We start from the raw sequence: 22,379 nt of genomic DNA on the forward strand, positions 1-22,379 counted from the left end.
AATAACTCGAAGTATAATTTTCGTCGATCGGTGGCAAACGCCGACATTTTTTAAGAGCTAAATTCCGTTTGTAATACTGAACATATCGGCACTACTAACCTACATGCTATTATAAGTGTTTCATAAATTCATAAAAGAAATTGTCGGTTGAATCTTATAACAACAAGTCTTGGTGATAAAAAGTACTGCTTTACTTACATCAGGTAATTTCCCAAGGCGGTCGCCGATATCAGTACACACGATAGTCAACATCTCATCTACCCGTTCGCTCAAGCGGAACTAATCTCTGACACACCGGTAGATCTACCCGGCTGATGTTTTTACAGGTGTAGAAATGACACAGTCACCGGCGCCTATTAAATCTTTAAACTGCTGAAACAATAGCGTAATTACTGCCGAGGTGTTCAGAGTACAACTGTAACGGTCAGTGCTGTCTATTAAATCGGATAAAACGCCAACTCAGTTACAGTAACATTTTATACGCACATGCGCAGCCCAACTTCCGATGCTAATACACATGGGAATGGCGTGGTTATCAATAAAAAGTAAGTAGGCCGATCAAACAGTATTTTATATATATGTCCAATAAAAGGTAATGGTTCTGTTACGTTTTGTATGCAATCTGTGTTAAACTTAAACGGTTATTTGTTTTGACATTAATAACTTGTTATTTTGTCGAATTCCGTTTTATCGTTTACCTTTTGCAAACATGACTTGCACATCAGATCGTTATTGAAGTGACTAAGTGAAAGAAACTTTATCGTGACTGTATATCGGCAAAACTACACCAAATTACAAGTGACATAACGAAACATTACATATATATTTACATGTATTGACCAGTCTTCACACTGAACTGATGAGCGACAGAGCGAAGTTATAATGATTATATAATATTGACAAATATTGACCAAACTTTTCACCAAAAATGATAAATCGCTTAATTCGAACACTCGGATAACTCGAAGTTTTTTCGTGGTCCCGTCGACTTCGAGTTAACGAAGTTCCACTGTACTTAATAATCTATCACAAATTACATTTTATAATTTACCTTCGGATTATATATATAAGGACGGTTATAGGTTAAACTAGAGTAGATTGAAAAATGTAAATTATATAGAACTATAATAAAGGTGATATACAAACGAATACATGTTAAAATATTGTTTTCAAAACATTCCCCAAAGTAATATGGAAGGTATTTATATTTTTTCTTAATACCGAATGATCCAAGTACGTGCTTCCCTAAAACAGCGGTATTGTAATCATTTGGTGATTTCAAGACTTTCAATATCAATCTATATTTTGTTTATGTTTTCCATTCATTGTATCGAATGTGGGAATGCTTTCCAGATTCATCCACTTTTCGGCATTTTCATTTTGTCTTTCTATCATTTCCATTCTATCAACCATTGGTTCGCTCATTTGTCTGAGTCATGCATGTAAACCAGGCATTATCTAAATTTGACAGTACCCGTGAATCTAATATCCTGTAAAGTATTGCTTTTCGTTAAAATATCTTCCGGGTCCAGAGTCCATGTAGAAAGCAAGTTAGTTTCACCATTTCAATTTTAATACATTTTGTACAGGTTTACACTCCGCATATCAACGTGGTAAGTATCGTATAATTGTAAAACAAGTTTATATAATGATTTAATAATGTTAAAAAGTTTGTGTAATGACGTGGTTATGTGAACAAGTTTGTGTAATGGCCTGGTAATGTTAACAAGTTTGTGTGATGGACTGGTAATGTTGACAAGTTTGTGTGATGTCCTGGTAATGTTAATAAGTTTGTGTAATGACGTGGTTATGTGAACAAGTTTGTGTAATGGCCAGGTAATGTTATCAAGTTTTTGTGAAGACACGGTAATGTGAACAAGTTTGTGTAATGACACTGTAATGTTAACAAGTTTGTGTAATGACCTGGTAATGTTTACAAGTTTGTGTAATGGCCTGGTAATGTTCACAAGTTTGTGTGATGGCCTGGTAATGTTAACAAGTTTGTGTGATGGCCTGGTAATGTTAACAAGTTTGCGTAATGACATGGTAATGTTAACAAGCTTGTATGGTGACACAATAAGGTTAACAAGTTTGTGTAATGACTTGGTAATGTTAACAAGTTTTTGTGAAGACACGGTAATGTTAACAAGTTTGTGTGATGTCCTGGTAATGTGAAAAAGTTTGTATGATGGCCTGGTAATGTTAAAAAGTTGGTGTGATGACCTGGTAATGTTAACAAGTTTGTGTAATGACCTGGTAATGTTAACAAATTTGTGTAATGTCCTGGTAATGTTGACAAGTTTGTGTAATGGCCCGGTAATGTTAACAAGTTGTTGTGATGACCTGGTAATGTTAACAAGTTTGTGTAATGACCTGGTAATGTTTACAAGTTTGTGTGATGGCCTGGTAATGTTAACAAGTTTAGTGATGTCCTGGTAATGTTAACAAGTTTGTGTAATTACCTGGTAATGTTAACAAGTTTGTGTAATGGCCTGGTTATGTTAACAAGTTTGTGTGATGTCCTGACAATGTTGACAAGTTTGTGTGATGACCTGGTAATGTTGACAAGTTTGTGGGATGGCCTGGTAATGTTAACAAGTTTGTGTGATGGCCTGGTAATGTTAACAAGTTTGTGGGATGGCCTGGTAATGTTAACAAGTTTGTGTGATGGCCTGGTAATGTTAACAAGTCTGTGTGATGGCCTGGTAATGTTAACACGTTTGTGTGATGGCCTGGTAATGTGAACAGGTTTGTGTGATGGCCTGGTAATATTAACAAGTTTTTGTGATGACGTGGTAATAATATTGCTTAGTTATGTTGTAACTATCAAATTATTTCTTCACATCATCAACAGGTCAGTGTTTGGATATATTACTCTAGTTATGAAAATGTTCATGGTATGAGCATGAACAGTTTGTTTTTAGAGATGATTCGATAAATATGCTCCACCAGTTTATCATTTAGAGTACTTTGAACAGCCCTGATTTGATCTAGATTTGCCTCGTGACTGTCGTCGATGTTCAGAAGCGTACCTAACACCTTAAACATTATTATTTTTGTGTATGCATTTATTCGTAGAACTCGTTTTCTTTTCTTTTCACCAATTCTTCTGGTTTGACATCCGATTTGAGATTATGTGTGTTATTGCAAAAATTCAAAATAAAGGTGTTTTTTTTTTTAAAGAAATCGTTATTGTGTCGGGATTCAAGCATTCCTGATACCGTTATCTTTTTATATTTACACTTAGCACCATAGTCTCTAACGGTCGCATTCTACTTATTGTATCACCCAGATTGCATTCATATTATCAATAAATATAACCTAACAAGCGTTTATTTGTTAGGTGATGGACTGTATTCGGCCAATGGATATAATAACTACCATTTCGATAAAAACAGGGATTTTAGGCCAGGCCATTCGATGTCGTAAATAACGAGTTAAATGTCCTGTCCTCGGTAGGAATTCTCTTCTTCAATCATGTTTGTTTGTGTGTGGTATTTAACGCACAAGAAAAGACAGTGTATCGTATATTCATGCATTAAGAGATGCTTATCCAAGGGTTACAGTTAAAAACGTTTTGTCACAATCATACCATTTCGAAAGGTTACCAGTAGATTGCATGGCATAATACTGACTTTTCATTGGTGACTCTACCTGCCTCAGCCATCTAGCCATGGGGTCTAGTTTAACCAGTTGATCGAATTTATGCTCACAGCATCAACGGCCAAGAGTCATTGCTACCTTGTTTGGTTACGATAAGATTTGTGGTCTCTCGAATGACGTGTATTAAATCTGAAAATGCATTACGTAACCCCGTTTGCAGCCCGTCTTTAAACCACCAGGGCTTTTAAGGGTCAGTAACTTGCAAAATGTAGATTTTGATCCTAATGCGGTGTTGGAATACGTTTGAGAAGTAACTACTGTTTACATTATGACAGTGTACTTAACCATTTTTCTAAAGGTTTGCTACCAGATCTGACAAGAAATATTATTAGGTCACTGTGACCTACCTTTTCAGTTTTGAAAAGCATACTATATACAGCTGACCTTAAGTATTTTTCTGCAAAAATTTAACGTAAATCCATTGTGAGATGACTGTTATTATTGTGCCTGAAGTTTGAGGAACTAAAATATGCTTCATTAGAGAGCACTGTGGTCTAATAGTGTGGTCCGGTTTGACATCAGACTATAATGACCACGAACGTAGTGAAAATATGTGTCATTTCTACGGAAGTACATCATAGATATTCGTGTAAAGATGATCTAGATGTAAGATGTATCGGCATATCTCTAACATATTAAATAATACACATTAAGGTATTGATGGCTTGTTCTCCCTTCTAGCTGCTATGTTTGATGAACTTTATTGTGGAGTTCTTTTAGCTCGTCTGCGCCAAGGGTAAGTCAGCCTATGCCTTGGTGCGGAGTCCAGCCGTTTGCATTTAGACAAAATATTCTCAAGATATGAGAGGCGCAGGGACCTGATATTGGTCTTGTGGCATGCTAAGGTGAAGAGCCAAGTTAGTTCAAATGAACGGCCCTGACCCACATTCAAAGTCACAGGGGTCCTATATATTAAAATCTTTAAACTGTTTCTTTTTAATAACTTAGATACACGGAGACCTGGAATTGAGCCTGTAGCATGCTGGGGTAAAGTGATACCAAGTTTGTTCAAATAAATAACCTTGACTCACATCCAAGGTCACATAGGTCAAATATTCTAAAATATTTGAAATAGATATTTTATTGATAACCAATATACCGAAGAACATGATACACTGCCTGTAGCATGAGGGGGTGAAGTGCTACCAAGTTTGTTTGAATGAATGACATTGACCCATATTTAAGGTCACAGAATTTTCATATACTAGAATGTTTAAACTGCTTCTTTTTGATAACTAAGAAGCACAGGGATCTGACCTAAAGCCTGTAGCATGCTGGGGTAAAGTGCTACCAGGTTTTTTTCAAATGAACGACCTTCACCACTATCCAAGGTCACTGGGGTCAACTAGGCTCAAATCTTTAAACAACCTCTCCTCAATGACCAAAAGGTCCAGGGACTTGATATTCGGTCTGTAGCATAGTGGGGTGATGTGTTTTCAAGTTTATTTAAATGAATCACCTTTATTCACAATCAAGGTTACAGAGGTCTAATATGCTTAAATCTTTACACGAGTTCTTAGTAACCAAGAGGCACAGGGGATTGATATTTTGGACTTTGGTTTGTTTTCATACATGAACATGACCTTCATTCCAGGTGACAGGTCCTAATATGCTAGAATTTTTAAACAACTAAAGGGATTTGATATTGAGTCTCTGGCATGCTTGGGTGAAAGCATATCACGATAGTTCTAATAAATGACCTTGGCCGATATTCAAGTTCACAGAGGTCAAATAGGATAAAGTCTTAAACGACTCTTCTTAATAACGATGAGGCCTAGGGTAGGGCCTATATATGGGGCATGTAGCAAGCTAGAGTGAAGGACTGCCAAAATTGTTCAAATGAATGACTTTTATGACCACAGGGATTAAATAGGCTACAATACGAAAAACTTCATTTTAATAATTAAGAAGTCCATGAACTTGATATTTGGTCCTAGGTTTGTTCAATTGAATTACCTTGACCTATATTAAAGATAACAGAGGTAAAACATGTTAAAATCCCTCAACAATGATTTTCTGATAGCCAAAAGACTCCCAAGACCTGCTAGTAAGCCAATAATATGCTGGAATGAGGCTAAAACCATTTACTTGAAAAAGTTACATAGCCTTCTCTGATAATGAAAGAAAGTGATTATCAGCATTAGTTAGTATCTGCATTTGATTGACCTAGATCAACCTCAAAGTTGTTCTAGAAGCAGGTGATCGATTCAGGCCCATTGTGCCTCTTGTTACTTAAGCAGTAATGTACGTTGACATATTACCGATTAGCTGTCTCCTCAATGCTAGTTAAATATATAGTTACATGTATATATATTTCAAAATGATATAAATGACGGCCAGGAAGGCATGAACGCACTTGCTTTATTGTTAACATTGTCATGTTGAATCTTCTTTACATGATATAATAATTACCGACTTAGTCACATTCTGTGACGTGGAAATTAGAAAATTAAACAATATACGCTCTTCTAGAACGTCTTTTTTTTAAAGAATGGGGTTGAAAAACACCATCCTTTTAGACGCTAATTCAGATTCTACTTTTGATGCCAAAGCTAACAACGGCAGGAATGATTCACATTACAACTTATTAAATAGTTTAGCGAGAATATCAATTGTTTTAAAATGTTATGTCTGAATTTTTTTTCTTCTAAATTAAGCTCTGCTATTGATATGCAATAGACAGGGACACAATGGGATTAACAAGGACTCTTATATACATGTATACCTGGTATATACATTTATGATCAAGTATCAAATTCTGCAATTGTTGAATACTAATTTGTGTGATTCCGATCCCAGTCCCATGTCCACTTTGTTTAAATAAAGTTAAACTTATGATAAAAGCCTTCGACTGCCTTCTTGGTGATTGTTAGTGAGTAAACTGGGGACAAACGGACTAGCTTATACATCAGTGGATCTTCAGCAACAGACTCCAGCAGACTAGTTTGGGGCCAAATGCCTGTGAGTGGGAGCCTTTGACTAGGACTGCACTTCATTTTTGTATGAATTATATGTTTATTCATAAAGAGACATGTATATTACACGATTATGCAAATGACAATATACTGTGTTTTTCCAATAATGACCATTCAGTCTTTACAAAAGAGTGCCAGAGCTTGAAGTATAGGTTTTATTGTAACGGAATGCAGGCTAATCACTGAAAAATCCAAGCGTTCCGTGTAGACGAGTACATTAATCAAATACATTTGTTTAGGTACAGAAAACATTTTATTCCCCCAGACATGTAAACATTGGAGGGCTGCCGAGGTTGGGGCCGTTGGGGCAGCCCTCAATATAAAGCATGTCCCAACACAGAGGGACTCTCACTCACCGCATTCGACACACAAATACCACGCACCCAAACTCTAAACATTCTGTCAAATAAATTAGTCAGTTACACTAGAAAAAAACCCAATAAATATGATACTTTTTTTTGTCAATAACAAAACAGTTCATAAATAATTTTCACTTCATATATACACACCCAAACCATCATTATATACCCACAATGACAAACATACATACATACATGCATGCATGCATGCATGAATCCATCCATCCATCCATCCATACATCCATACATACATACATACATACAAGACAACATGATATAACACAACACACACACAACTACATAACAAATAAACATAACATGTAACATAATATGGAATATATCACATAAGACGTAACATAAGCTACCATATGTATAACATAAATGTAACATTACATAACATACTTACATCTATCTTGACAACTAATTTACAAACATAAACACATGCCTACATCTTTCTCTCACACATTTGTCGCACATAAATGTAAACAAATCTGTTACAGGAACATAGACAAGCACAAAGCTCAAACATGGAAGATACTGGTGTAGTTGAAAACAGTCTTGGTCTCTACTCGTATCAAATATATATATATATATATATATATTTAAATGTATAATAATATATAATATTGTCATATTTTTTCCAATGGGAATTTGAGTAGGGGAATTAAGCTAAAGTATCATTATTACTTTAAAATACCTCATATGAGAATTGGAAGATATTCCCTAGTGTCACTCAGCTAGGTGGTAGGATTACAGTACTTATACTATATAGCTATAAGCCATGCATAAACTGGCTCATAGAGGATTACCGTAATTATACTTAAAAAGCTATAAATTAAACTATACATAAATTGGCTCATAGAGGATTACACTAACTATAAAATATAGCTATAAACTATACATGGACTGGCTCATAGAGGTTTACAGTAAATAAACTATAAACTATACTTTTAAACGGTAAAAAATATGTGACTAATACATTAACTGGCTCAGAGAAGATAACAGTAACGATGCTATTGTTTTACACTGTAAATGTACATATTACAAATATGTTTACGGTATTTTCATTTACAAATTAAAAACTTACCAAGTCTTTTCAAATTTCTCAGTTTCATCCCTTCTTAGGGCTACAACGTTCAGATATATCTGATAAATACTTGATAAATTCATTTAAAGTGGGTTTTCTTTTCTCTCTGAACAGGAATACAGTTTTGAAATTCCGAAGTTAATCAAATAAATTATATCGGCTAACAAAACTGAAGATGTAAAACTTTTGTAAAACTACTTGGTATTGAAATTGACTTGAATTTGACTGACATATTTCAAACAACTGCAAAAAAGCTTTAACACTATGAGGTATTTTACAAACTATTTGGCTGTTACCTCACCAAGAAGTGCGAACTTCCTGTTTTTGAATTCTTACTACTGCCGATTAGCGTTGTATTTCTGAAGTGTTGAAAGCATTTAAAATTTCATAATATCCAGATAAGAGCTGCATGAAGTTATAAAACGATTGTACTAGTCCTCTGCATGTACATTTAAAAAGAAGTAACTGCTCTTTCTTTCGTGTTAGAAGAATTAGAAACATGACTATACGCGTTTCTAAGACTTAAAACTGTACTAGAGAACAGTGTATGGCCTGATTATATCTGATAAATATCTACGTGTAACGATATAATTACAGGCGAGAGATATCACTTCTGCAGTGACACAAGTCAGGACAACTAAGTATGTAAAGAAGAATTTATTTTAATTCAAGGCAGCCCGGATATGGAATAGTCTACCTAACGAATTAAAAAGGCTTTATCCTTCCCCGTCTACAGCAGACTTTAAAACATCTGGGACCACTAGATATGTAAGTATAAGATACTGATACTGTTGCCTGAGAGAATAAGATAAAGCTTTATGTGTTAGTTAATGATGTGATGGCTGAGGTCATACAATGTTGCTTCATGTCTTAATATTTACATTTTCACTTCGCTCCGCCTCAATGAACATAGTAAACTCAGATCACTTCATTTCCCATTGAAGATTTTGGGTAGCGTGCTTCTGTTCAGACAGACAAATCACTTTCTTGCCGGCGTGTGAATACATTCACTGAGTTTACAATGGCGATCGAGTTCTGTACCGCCTCAGACTTGAATGAACTTTCACATTGTGCTAATAACAATGCCAGTATAACGCAGACAGTTTAGAAAACAGGATCTGGCAGAACACTTACAATCCCGATAGCGCCGAGCTCATGACCTACGTAGCGCAGTAGGTCTAACGTTAGCTGTATCTCGAAAGAATATCAATTCAAACACTATTTAATAACACAAAACAGACTGGTAGCAGAAATATGCTACACTATTATCGTAATTCGACTCAATCTAAACATATAGAGGACACAATTAAGTTCCCGGCCAATTTTCAATTTAAAGTTTCTTTATTTACTTTTATCAGAATTAACTTCATAAAACGCCAGTGCGACAATGAAATCCAATATTTCAAGAACACCATGTACATCCTCAGCTAACCTGCTACTAAAATCCGCATTGTTACATTTTTTCTCGAACACTGAATACCACGGCTATTAGACTGTATCACATAAATGTACGGAAATGGGTTCGGTGTTCGGCATCTATAAATAATCGAAAGACTAAAAATTCAACATTCATTCAAATTATAAAAAAAACCCTTACAGAATCGATTTTTCAAGGCTTCAGAGAGTATATAAACACTGTTTTTAATGTTGTGATATTTCACTGAACTGTCGTCACGTTAACCTTGTGTTCATTTTTTTAACCGTGTCCCCGTGTTTCGAGTGATCAAATCACACACGTACTTTACTGTCAACACTGCACTTTAAATTCGTATCTATATGGGTATTACTACAATTGATTATACAATATCATAAAGATTTCTTATTACTGAAATTTGTACCTTGAAAATATCGTATTTATGTGTATTCTACGACGGCCCACATACGTCTGGACAATATACACATAAGCAATTGATGTTTGTCCGAGGTTTCCAGAAAAATGTGGTAAAAAAACTGCGTATGCAGTTGTTTTTGCCAAGTGCAGGACACATTTCATCGTCAGATTTTTCTTTTCTTTTTGTGTATTTCGACAACGCAGTGTTGGCCCGTAACCGCCTTGGCATATTTCGAGCTTTGCTCAAGTAATTACATACCATTTGAGAACTCCCGACTACCTGATGAAGCACAGGTGGCCCATTGAGACAGCCTACTTGACCTTGTAAGCTTAGGCGCCCACCATTGAATGATCTTCATAGGTTCCATGTCAGATTGATCTTTTCTTTACTTTTCCCTTCCTCTAAGTCTTACTAATCTGTGTAAATTCAGAAACAGCCCTCTAGTACTTTTCAAACAAGGGGAACCTGTATATATAATTTAAGATTTAGTGATAATGGCTGTCTGTCAGCCATGTTGTTTTCGGATTGGTCCCAAAATGCAACACCAGGGACCAAGGGGAACCTACATATGAACTTTGAGAAAGATCCCTTCAGTACCTTCTGTAAAATAGCGATAACAAACTTCAATTGTCAAAATACAGGATGGCTGCCTGTCGGCCAGGTTGTTTTCTGACTGGTCTCAAAATCCAATATGCATAACCAGGCACAGAGGGCAACATACAAATGAAATATCAGAAATATTCTTTCAGCAATTTCTGATAAATAGCGATAACAAACTTCAATTGTCAAAATCCAAAATGGCTGCATGTCGGCCATGTTGTTTTCATATTGGTCCCAAGATGCAATATGCAGAACAACAGACCAAGGGGAACTTACAAAAAAGTTTGAAAAAGATCCCTTCAGTACTTTCTGAGAATAAGCGATAACAAACTTCAATTGTCAAAATCCAAGATGGCTGCCTGTCGGCCATGTTGTTTTCCGATTGGTCTCAAAATGCAATTTGCATAACTAAGCACCAGGGGGAACCTATATATGAAATTTGAGAAAGATCCCAACACTGCGTTGTCGAAATAAACAAAAAGCAAAACAAAATCTGGCGATGAAATGTGTCCGATACTTGGCAAAAACAACTGCATATGCAGATTTTTGACCGCATTTTTCTGGAAACCTCGGATAAACATCAATTGCTTATGTGTATATTGTCAAGGCGTATATGGGCCTTCGTAGTATTCAAATTTGTCGATTTTGATGCTTGCATGGACTGATGAAGGGAGGTGAACCTCGTGCAAATGGTACATGAACTGCTTTGCAGTTCACTTCATTTGCACGAAGTTCACTTCCCTTCATCAGTCCATGCAAGCAACAAAATTGACAATCAGTCCTTAAGTAAATGATGTTGTTGTCCGAGGGAATAAGATGTTGCTTCATGTATAAGTTAAAATGATGTTGTCCGAGAGAATATGTTGCTTTATGTGTAAGTAAATGATGTTGTTGTCCGAGGGAAGAAGATGTTGATTTATGTCTTCGTAAAGGATGTTGTTACCCGAAAGAATATGACTTTGCTAATGTGATAGTTAGTTATGATGCTGTCCGAGTGCAAAAGATGTTGGTTCATGTCTTTATAAATGATGTTGCCCGATGGCATAATATATTGTTGAATGTGCTTGTAATTGATGTTGTTACCCTCGTGAATAAGTTGCTACTTCATGTACGAGTAGATGGTGTTGCGGTTCGGGTAAATAAGATGTTGCTTCATGTGTAAGGTAATGCTGTTGTCCGACAGAGTAAGATTTTGCTTCATGAGTAAGTTATTGCTGTTGTTGTCCGAGATAATAAGTTGTTACTTCATTTGTGATTTGGTGATGTTGCTGTTCGAGTAAATAGGATGTTGCTTCATGTGTTAGATAATGGTGTTGTTACTATTGAGAATAAGATGCTGTTTTATGTGCTTGTTGATTTACATAATGTCAGTGTTTTATTTTCAGTTGTTATTTCTCTTAGTACTCATTGCGTTTTCTTGTATGCTAAACGTAATTCCTATTTACTATTTCGAAATATTTGTTTTAGATTATGCTATATTAAACATATAAGGCATATTACATTATAATGCGGCATTTCTAAAATTAATTCCTTTGCATTCCTTTATGTTTGTATGGCATTTTATCATCTTTGTTCATTTACTATTATCTCATTATCTGCAAGGCATGTTGCCTTTGTGTTATTTTGTTGTTTCTGTTATTATATTGTTGTATGGTCGTAAGAATAGCTCTACTGAGCTGAAGTTGTATTGTCCCAAACACGTTTCCAAGTGTTATTACTCACTTCAGATCATTAACGCCATATTCGAGATGGAACCTCCAAGAGGATATGATGTAAGTTTGTTTTGGTAAACTTTTAAACATTACTTATGCAAATATATATACATATGTGAATGCTTCTTCAGTATTCATGCTTAAATGCTATATATTGGAACTAGGACAGTTTAAATTATTGTTTTTCCCTTTGTCACGGATATTCGAGTAAGTGTTCAACAGGTTTGTGGTGATTGCCTAGTGAAGTTTAAAAATATATATCTAATTTTGCAAATGATGGAATTTGGGCACATACTATGTTTTCAAAAAGATGTATCATGATGCTTAGGTCTTCTAAAAGAGGGAATATGAAAATAAAGGTATTCCCAAAAAGGAAGGGGCTATCACCAAATAGGAAGATAGTGAAAATATAGATAATTATTAAGAGCGAGAGAGGATAAAAATAGCAAAACAAATTATACGTTATTATTAAGAGGGTGTAGATTTTTTTAATTATTTTTTTTATTAAACTTCTTCTGTCACCCCCAGGGCAGGATTTCTTTGCCACTTCCCCCGGTAAGACAACGAAGAACATCACCCAGTTGGAGATCTCTTTGTCAAGTCTTCAAGGTAAGGACAGATTCATATAGACGTTACCTAAAAAAGACATTATGCAATGATATAAAATTGTTTCACCGCAACTGTCATACAATACAATGTGTTCATCCTTTCGTAAAAAAATAATTATAATAATCAATTATTACAGAAACGTCTTGTTCTGTAGGTACAGCTAGATAAATCATCATGCTTTCATAAAAGCTTGCTCCATTTTAACAGGGTAGCTGCGAATCGTCAATAGGCAGTAATGTAAGTAATAATGCGCCTTTTTATTAATTTTGTTTGCAAATTTACATTTGCTCTTAATTTTCTAATCGCCATTAAGTAGGAAATACTCTTAAACAGCAATGTAGTGAACTTATCCAGATCTATAATGATATCACAGTAAGCGATATCGTTACATGCATGTGTCTATCAAAAGCGCAAAACACGATATCTAATTGGGCATATATCATACCGTTGATCAATAGAACAATTTAGGCAGTTGTAACGTCTATAGACAGTAATAAAACACACTGAATGAAAACCCCTTTAAATTGTTCATAGTAGATTAAACCCAACATGTAATTTCTTTTTAATTTTATTGGATTTAGGACAAGTTCGAGACGAATGGAAAACATGAAAAAGACAGATAAATTAATAAAAGAAATAATGCGGGATTTTTTGTGGAACACAAAGAGATGATGTCCTGACTTATGTTATTGATTTCCGCAATTTTGGACACATTCATTTTTTGATGTTTTTGATTTTGTTTGTTAAGTATATAATATGCAATTTAAAGAAAATGGAATGGTTTCCAGTTTGAAATAACATATATTATCATATCATATAACACTCGTATAGCAGAATGTTTCGATATGTTTTACTCGTGCTTCGCAGGATTATGAAAATAGCGATATTCTGTAATACTCGTGAAATATATGCTTTATATATATTAAGGAAATTTGGCAAAATTAATTTACTCGATTTATTCGTATAGTTCTAGTACGTGTTTTAACAGAGGAAATGACTTATTTTTATTTTGATTATTTGAATCGTCAATAAAAAGTGTTGCTAGTGAATGGATTTTTTTTCTTTACTCATTTACTTAGGATTTCCATTTTCCATAACTGTCATTAAGAAAGAATTACCTTCCCTGTTATTTCGATATCTGTACTGAAATTTGCAAACACACAATATTTGAATAGGATCGAATAATACTGCTCGTCAATCGCCAAAATTATGCAGTTCATTTTAAATTTAAGACGATCTGATAAAAGATGATATACTCAGATACTTCTTACTGAAAATACAAATAATTTAATAGGTTAATCAATCTAAAGCAATCTTCAAGGAATACTTTTCAATTTACCATTTTAAAACCATACATAGTAAATGGTAATGTTTGCTACCAAGTTACATGTGAAACATATTACATATTTCTTCCGTTAAAGTAATACTGGTGTGGAAGCTGATACTTGTTCCCCCCTTTTTTTACCTCTATAGTCGTCAATCAGTTGTGGAAATTCCAGCAATTCCGTAAGTACCTGTAACCATTATATAATCGAGTTGTGTTTATAAGTGCGTGTTTAAGAGTGTTGATAGGACTTTACCCGGATATACATAATGTATATGGAGGAGTTTAGTAACCATAAAAGCATGGTCATGTGAAAATATATTTTCACGAGCATGCTTTATTTTATCGATGCTAAATGTTAATATATCTGTGAACTCACTATAGGAGGAACCCCTTCATTTAACTGGGAATTCCCTGTACTATTTGTACATCTGGCAAATCAATTGTGTTTAGTTTATTAGTAAATCAACCATTGTCCTGAATCATATCCAGACATTGACATGTAAGTGAACAATTTTTAAATTTTGCCATTTTATTTTGTTTTATTTACTAATTGTATTGTATTCAGAACATATTCGAGACGAATTGAAAAGAATTTATAAAACGTAAATGTGGTCATTCTCGACAAAAATTGAAATATTGGTTTCCGTTAAAGTAACATTAATGCGATATTTGTTATTTTCATCTCTGTAGTCGTCAATCTCTTGTGCAAATTCCAGCAGTGACGTAAGTACCAGTATCCAATACACAATCAATTTCTGTTATGAGTATGAGGCAGGGGACTTATGAAGTGAATCAGTATATAGTTCATTGATGATTTATGTTACACATATATTACTACCATCATAATATTAACACTTTCATTCGAACAAAGATCTCAGTTAGTAGCAATTATTTTATTTTATTTTATTCATACACTTTAAATTATCGATAAGTAGATTTTCTATACGTATGTTAAATAAATTGTAAATGGTTTTGATACAGAACAAGATTACTCTGTTATAAAAAACTGCATTGTGACAACGTTCAATTCTCTTTATGTGGTGGAATTTTTATCGTTCACAAATATATATATTAAAACAGTCTTGCGAAAAGAACGATTTATTGGATAATTAAACAAATAACTCATATAACTAATTCTGAAACAGAAAGAGTGAAAAGCAGGGTATAAATTCATTCATTGGTAAAATCTTCTGAATGTTTACTTCTGTTGAATGTGCTTGAAATCTTTCTTTTTTGTTTGAATTAATGTCTGTTTGCAGCCATTATTATCCTATGTTTACCAAATATTTCGCCTTGTTTTATGGCGCTGTAATATTTTCTTAATTTCTGCCATCTTTATGTATCACTTTGTACTGTTAGTGTGTGTATTTCATCGCAATGGATCCTACATGTAATGTACTAATACGTATGTGTCGATATCAGAGTTTTTGCTTTTATTCTCCTAGATGTGGGTTATGTGACAAACATTATCTTAAGCTCATGATAATATTATTATTTTTTCTTTGTTTTCATGGTAAATACTCAAATGTGATTGGTCGAAAAATTCTTTTCATTCTTCCATGAAAGAAATTCCGAGAATGGCGCAAAAATGTGACGTCACAATACGACAATTGACGTTGCGTATTGGTTTGAGAAAAAGAATCCCAGTTAAAACAAAAATACAAATAGCACATAAAACATGTTTTAAATTTGAAAATCATTTTCATTAATTAATTATAAGCAATAATGTCAAAAAAAAAAATAAATAAATAAAAAAAATTGTTTGCAAACATCTGTAAGAATCCGCTACGCGGATTCATACAGTTTGCAAACAAAATTTGTTTCAATACCCCGATGAAACTAAAAAAAACATCAATGCTTAAGTAATTTATTTAAATTGTTCAATAGCTGCATGAACCAACATGGAAGATATGTGACTTATCAAATGATCAAATTCCATAAAACATAGACACACGTAAGCTTATCTGTTGGCATCTTCGAAACGTTCACATTGTTCCCAAAGTAATTTTGTAACCAGAAATTGAAGTTATTCCATACACTATGTGTAGGTTTACGTTCCTATTTAGGATTAACGATTGCTTGCTTTGCCACCAAGAACAAACTAAAACAGGTATAAATATCACATCAATAAATATTGCAAATATTAAAACAATGTTTGTTTTATTGTATTATAGATCATACCATCGTCCAACTCAACGACTAAAAATCCTTCTGTCATATCTAAACACAAGGTACGTGATTATTAGTGTAAAGGGAACTGGGCATAGTGTTTGATACGGTCATTAAGCTGACGAACTATGCTTCTTTTATCAGGAGGTAAAGCCGTGGCAAACCCTACTCAAAACCTGGGTTTGAATCCTGTCTGGGCTCTCTGTAAGAATGTTTTTTTGCTCTTCTGTCCCCTGAGTATTTTAGCGATCTTAGCTGTGGTCTATGGGAAGTTTAGCAATATTTTTTTTCGTTTCATACTTGTACCGTTATGTATAAAACTGAACACTAAGCAGACGTGACAATACAGGCTGTCCGATATTGTCTGCTCAGTGTGCACGAAATTCTTTTTTTTTTATAATATATGAATAATAAACTGTATAATTTATCATGAACTGAAACCTCACACACGCGTTTAAGGCAAAATTTCTAACATGCCTTAGGTGTTCTAAAGGTATATAAAGATTCAAAAAATTATTTTTTGAAAAAGTTTTTATCAGCGCCAGACCACATTTTAATTATTGTTATTTTATATATTGGTCAAGGCTAAAGCTAGCTATTATCAAAGAATTCTATAAAATCATATGTGTAAAGTTGTAACGGAAGAAGGGAGGTAATTGTTACATGTAATATGTCATTGGAAGCAGTTCAACGTTAGAAGGAAAATTGATATCATCTATTAATGCTTTTATATTTGTTTTTAAATTCGCCTATTTAGGTTTTGATATTAGTATTTTCGGTTTCTCTTTATTCATTTTTTTATCATTATTATTTATTTATTTATTTATTTTTGAGTTTTTATAATTAAGAACAAATATGAGTCGTCCTCTTTCCAGGTAGGATATCACCCCTCGAAAACCTGCTCTTGAAGAAAGTCCTTTGATAAATATGTATTTCTTCTTCAAATACCCCATTGAGCCTTTATTGTTGCTGTTTTTTCCATATGTGGATTAGAACTTACAACCTTTTTTTATACGACAAAGAATTATAACGTGAAGGAGCAAATATGCATTGTAACAGAGCCAGTTTTTACCAACATATTGAAACATACGCTAATAAACGGATTCTTTTCAACTAATAATGTTCAAAAACTTATAAATAATTCAATATTTCAAAAGCTGAGATGGACAGTATTTAGTGTGCTATGGTGTCAGCATAAGGTATAATATCAGATAATTATTCCAATATAAATTAAGATGAGTGCTACAAAAACGAGTTTCATATCGTTAGTGATTCGTGTTACCAATGACTACTTATCCGGTCAATTGCTTATGCATTGTTCGTTTGATAGAACGATAGTAGAAATGCGCCATACTATCAGATTTTTTAAATTTGTTTAGTATTACATATTTGGAATTCATTTGTTATGATAAACCCCCTCTAGCATTTATTATCAGTGATTAAATAGCGACAGGACGTGATGAAACTTGTCATTATCTCCATTTCAATAAATAGTGTATAAAAGTATCCCCGTAGGTAATTGATATCCAGTGCCATTTAGATACTCAAACATCTAAAACACATTCTGGTACTATAAGGTAATGAAATATTTTCATCATTTTGCCCGGAACAAAGACAAAACCACTTAATGATATAATGTTCTGCCGTGTTTTTCATTCCACACAATTAAGTATTACTATTGACCATTAATGCTTTAGTTTTTAACCTCGGCTGTCATTTATAACAGTAGATATTCCATCTTTTATCATTATCGTCATTCAGTTATATGCGAGAAAATATTTCCCAAATGTACTTGTTACTTACCTTATGTGTCTTATATGATAACATTACTTTTGTCTCTAAATGTATTTTACGTCTCCGTCTGATTTTATTTACCTTCTGCTTTATTACAGTGCAAATGCAACACAAAATGCGTAAGTAAAATAGAGACGAAAGGCATATTTCAGATGAGCACCTGAATACGTTAAATACAAAACAACCTATAAACAGTTGATACTTAATGTTTGTTTAACCGATGCTTAAAATCGTTTTACGTTACATAGTAAATACTAATGCATACCATATGATCATGCATTATGACAGAGAATAATATGTTATCTTGAAATCAACTAAATGTTTGATAATTGATTAAAATGCCGGTTTAACATCTTATCCCCTGAATTGCAATTAATATACAATAAATCCATCATGAATTTGTTTCAGATTCCTGTGATTTGTCTTCTCATTTTCCTGCTATCAGCTTTCATGGTTGCTATTCCCTTTATACTTTACGACACAGAAGAAGGTAAATATAATCAAAATTATCTCATTTGATATTGATTGCACGAATATTAAAAAAAAAAAAAAAAAACAGTATGAAAGTGTGTCATTTAGTGTTAATATTCAGAGATCATTCGATTGTCGGCTTATACATCAATATACCAATTTAGCATCCAAGGCAATCCTTGAATAAAGATATAATTGTTTTTTTACAGACGCGTGCCAACGCCTTCCCAACGAAATAATTTGCCCTTTTAAACAGGAATATTCCAGGATAGATATCCTGAATCCACTGGTTCACTTGGAGAATGGCGGTGGTCGTGTTTCCTTTGATCTAAAGGACGGTACTGACATCGTACTCCAGGGATTTAACATCCGTGTAGCGAATCAAAAAGTTTTCGTTCGGAAACAATCCCCAGATTGTGAAGAGGAGGGAGAATATCCTGTCAAATTTATCGATAGAAATGTAAACGACACGGAATTAAAAGAAAGCAGATTATTGCTAAAAGTAAAAGGTAGAATTATTGACAATATTAGAAATAATTATGTTGGAATCTACGTCTTAAAAATATACACATCATTAAAAACATATTAATTGGTAAAACATATAAGGCAATATTCAAGCCGATCTTACTGATAAACATCGTCATAAGTCGGGCATTAATATCACTTTTAAGAAGTAATTGACATGTCCAATACCAAACTCATTTCGTAATTGTGTTGTAGATTGGAACAATGCTATGAAAATGGAAATAACCCCTTTTACAAATATATCAGACAACAAAGTTTATGTTCAAATTGTCTGTTCTGGATACCACCGATGTGGTACAGTTGTGGTAAATATCGAGCTAAAGTTATCTGACTACGGCACATCTTACAAACCCATGAACTGTTCGAGAACCAATGCTGATGGCGATGTCTTCGACAATTACGGATACGCTTGCACTATTTTTATGGATGTAGATATGTTTCAACGGACAGGCAGCCTTAAATGCAAGCCAATGGTGGAGTCTCTAGAAGATGCAACAGCCGACTATCTCTCTCATCAATCTGTGGATGTTTATAGTAAGAACTTTATCAACATCAACAGTGATTGATTAGACCGGCCCTTTCGAAATGGCATGTGCCATTTGTTTCCGACAAAGTTCGACTTTCACAATATTTGGTTAGATCGATATACATCAATGGTAATATCAGTACTTTAGATGTAGTATATAACATTACCACTCATTATTATTTTGTGGTGCTATGTTTTTAACTTGCAACTATAAAAACAGAAAACTGAATTCAGATCTTTGTTTCTGGAAAGTATTTTAAAAGTCTTCACCCTAAACGATAATATGTTATTTTTGCAGATTCAACTGAATCACATTTTCGCTTGAAGAAAGGACAGAATGCGACGATAAAGTGGAATGTGAATGTACAAAAATTGAAAGATATACGTCAACTTCAAACAAACCTCAACGGATTATACCGCCCAAGCGGCTTAGCGACACACGCAAGATTTCAACTATTCGTCAGCATTAAAGGGTACGTCGCTACTTGTGAAGTGAGGTTACGTCCAGTTACCTGCATTGACGTCGGTCCGTGGGAGCTTCAGATGCAAAATGGTGACACTCAAAATAAGCGAATTCATGTGGAAGGTAAGCATGTTAAGACCTGTATACACATATTTATTCCGACATATCAAATAAGTTATAGAACACTTTGGGAAAAAAGACGTGATAATATCGTCGTCTCGGATTGCAAGATATCTGAAAGCATTTTATTGAAATATAGTTAAACAATACCTCACCTGGAGTTCCCCGAGACCAGTCTTATAAAATAAGATACATGTATGATGATAAATATCTGTTTTTAACATCATTATCTGTATGTGATGAAGGAATGATTCTTTGATGTTAATACCATGTAATTACTATTTCATTGATATGATAATGTTATTAAATACCGACCCGGTTTAGGACATACGTTCCATCAGTGGACACATGATCGAATCTGAAATTTGCCCTAGTACATCAGTTCTGTGGGTATGTTCGACAATATCACTAAACCAATAGTGTTATCAAAGTTTACAAACAAACTAATACATGACAATTAACAAACCTACGGATCAATGTATACCTTATTCCAATATAATTTGAGTAATAATTACAACGTACAACAGGCTTTTTTTTACATTGCATTATAATTCAAAACTAATTAGAACGTATTCGCTTTCAATCAGAATAATTAGTATTGAAGTCATGTCAAAAGAGTGATGTTACAGATCCATGATAGTGTACATGATAAGTCATTGTAGCAAGAAGAGCGCCATGGTGCCATGTTTTTGCAGCAAGATACTAATGATGAGGGTACGGAACGCTCTCAGCGGGAAAATAGTGATAGGTTTCCACGAGATAGTAAAAATGCTAGCATATTATATGCAGTCAGAGGTTTGGAGAACTTGAGATGTTGATAATTTTTTGTTTTAGGATTGTCTACATTTACAGCCTGTCCAGACCAAATAACTGTACTCGTTGGAGGACAACTGAACCTTGTGTTTCATACTTGCATACCCGATGGCTTCAATACATATTCTGTAGATATGTGCGGAAGAACAAACAGAAGCGGATCGATTCAGGGAAATGCAGCCATAGAAATTTCTGATCAGCGATCAGAGTTTCGTGGTAGCTTGGAACTAAATGAGTTATCGGTGACGTTTAAAATGTGGCACGTCACGTGTGCTGACCACATGGAAAACTTTAATTTGGCTTTAGGAACAACAGGAGCAGCCACTTCGGAACAGTTTCTTTCCTTTGCAAACGTTATAGGTATGCACTATAACCATGTGACACATAGTTTTAGTCCTGTATCATAAATGAATGAATATGCTGGTAACTAATAACTTTGTCCCTATTGAGCCACAAATGTCACTTTTTCATTTGTCACTGTTATATCGCGTGCTTTAAATGGGAAATATCACTACCATTTATGAAAACACAAGGTGGATGATGTTTAAATAATTACATGTTTTTGGACGCACTTGTTTAACACACAATGTCCATTTATTTATTTTTTCTTAATTTAATTCAGGCCGTTATGGGAGGTTTTCAACTGGAGGTGATTTCAGAGAAAACTTCCCATCAGTTGTTAATCTGCGGATCCACTTGGGCTGTAGACCGCAAAAACTGGAGATCAACGTTAACGGATCATTTCTGGCGGATGCGTACAACATAACGGAAGACAGCAGCACTGGAGAGAAAATGTTCAGTAAATCGTTTTCCTTTCCAAAAGTATCAATGCTCGATAATGGCACCACTGTCGCCCTGTACAGTAGCTTCATTGACGACCAAGGATTCCCAAAAAACATAAGCATTGAACAAGATATCCGAGTCGTTCCAGGTAGTTATGTGTGTTTTATTATGGAATGGTTTCTATGAATGAAAAGTAACGCTTTATATATCATAGGTTATGCTTGACTGTTTTATATAGCAGTCGATAAAACAAAAGGAATACGTCATGTATTTGTTAGAATACGATATTGTTCGCTCATGGAAATTAAAAAAACGTAACAATCATTACCTGATCACAATAGCATATCATTCTGTATATACAAAAAGAAGACGGAAAAAGAAAACAGATAGCCTCAGTAATACTTGTTTCTTTTGCCTGCATGCTGTTTTGTATTGATATTATTATATCTACATTAGTGTTGCTTATTGATTGTATATTGCCGCGCATCCATGCTCCTAATACTGAAAATTGATCAGGCATACCGACATTCATAAACTGTGAGCTGTAAATG

General features: G+C 34.1%; 1 protein-coding gene across 1 annotated transcript in view; it reads left to right on the forward strand.

Annotated features, from left to right (window-relative positions):
- LOC117342036 overlaps positions 1–22,379 on the forward strand; it is a 40,702-nt gene that overhangs the window by 14,064 nt on the left and 4,259 nt on the right. Inside the window, exons 2-15 of the mRNA XM_033904000.1 lie at positions 8,761–8,852; positions 12,244–12,288; positions 12,757–12,837; positions 13,045–13,074; positions 14,311–14,343; positions 14,855–14,887; positions 16,339–16,395; positions 18,226–18,246; positions 18,536–18,617; positions 18,808–19,107; positions 19,319–19,657; positions 19,948–20,235; positions 21,067–21,405; positions 21,668–21,976. Of these exons, the coding sequence (XP_033759891.1) occupies positions 12,265–12,288; positions 12,757–12,837; positions 13,045–13,074; positions 14,311–14,343; positions 14,855–14,887; positions 16,339–16,395; positions 18,226–18,246; positions 18,536–18,617; positions 18,808–19,107; positions 19,319–19,657; positions 19,948–20,235; positions 21,067–21,405; positions 21,668–21,976 (1,936 nt within the window). The 5' untranslated portion in view covers positions 8,761–8,852; positions 12,244–12,264. The remainder of the gene's footprint in view (positions 1–8,760; positions 8,853–12,243; positions 12,289–12,756; positions 12,838–13,044; positions 13,075–14,310; positions 14,344–14,854; positions 14,888–16,338; positions 16,396–18,225; positions 18,247–18,535; positions 18,618–18,807; positions 19,108–19,318; positions 19,658–19,947; positions 20,236–21,066; positions 21,406–21,667; positions 21,977–22,379) is intronic.

This window comes from Pecten maximus, chromosome 14 (genome assembly GCF_902652985.1).
Source record: "Pecten maximus chromosome 14, xPecMax1.1, whole genome shotgun sequence".
Taxonomy (NCBI): domain Eukaryota; kingdom Metazoa; phylum Mollusca; class Bivalvia; order Pectinida; family Pectinidae; genus Pecten; species Pecten maximus.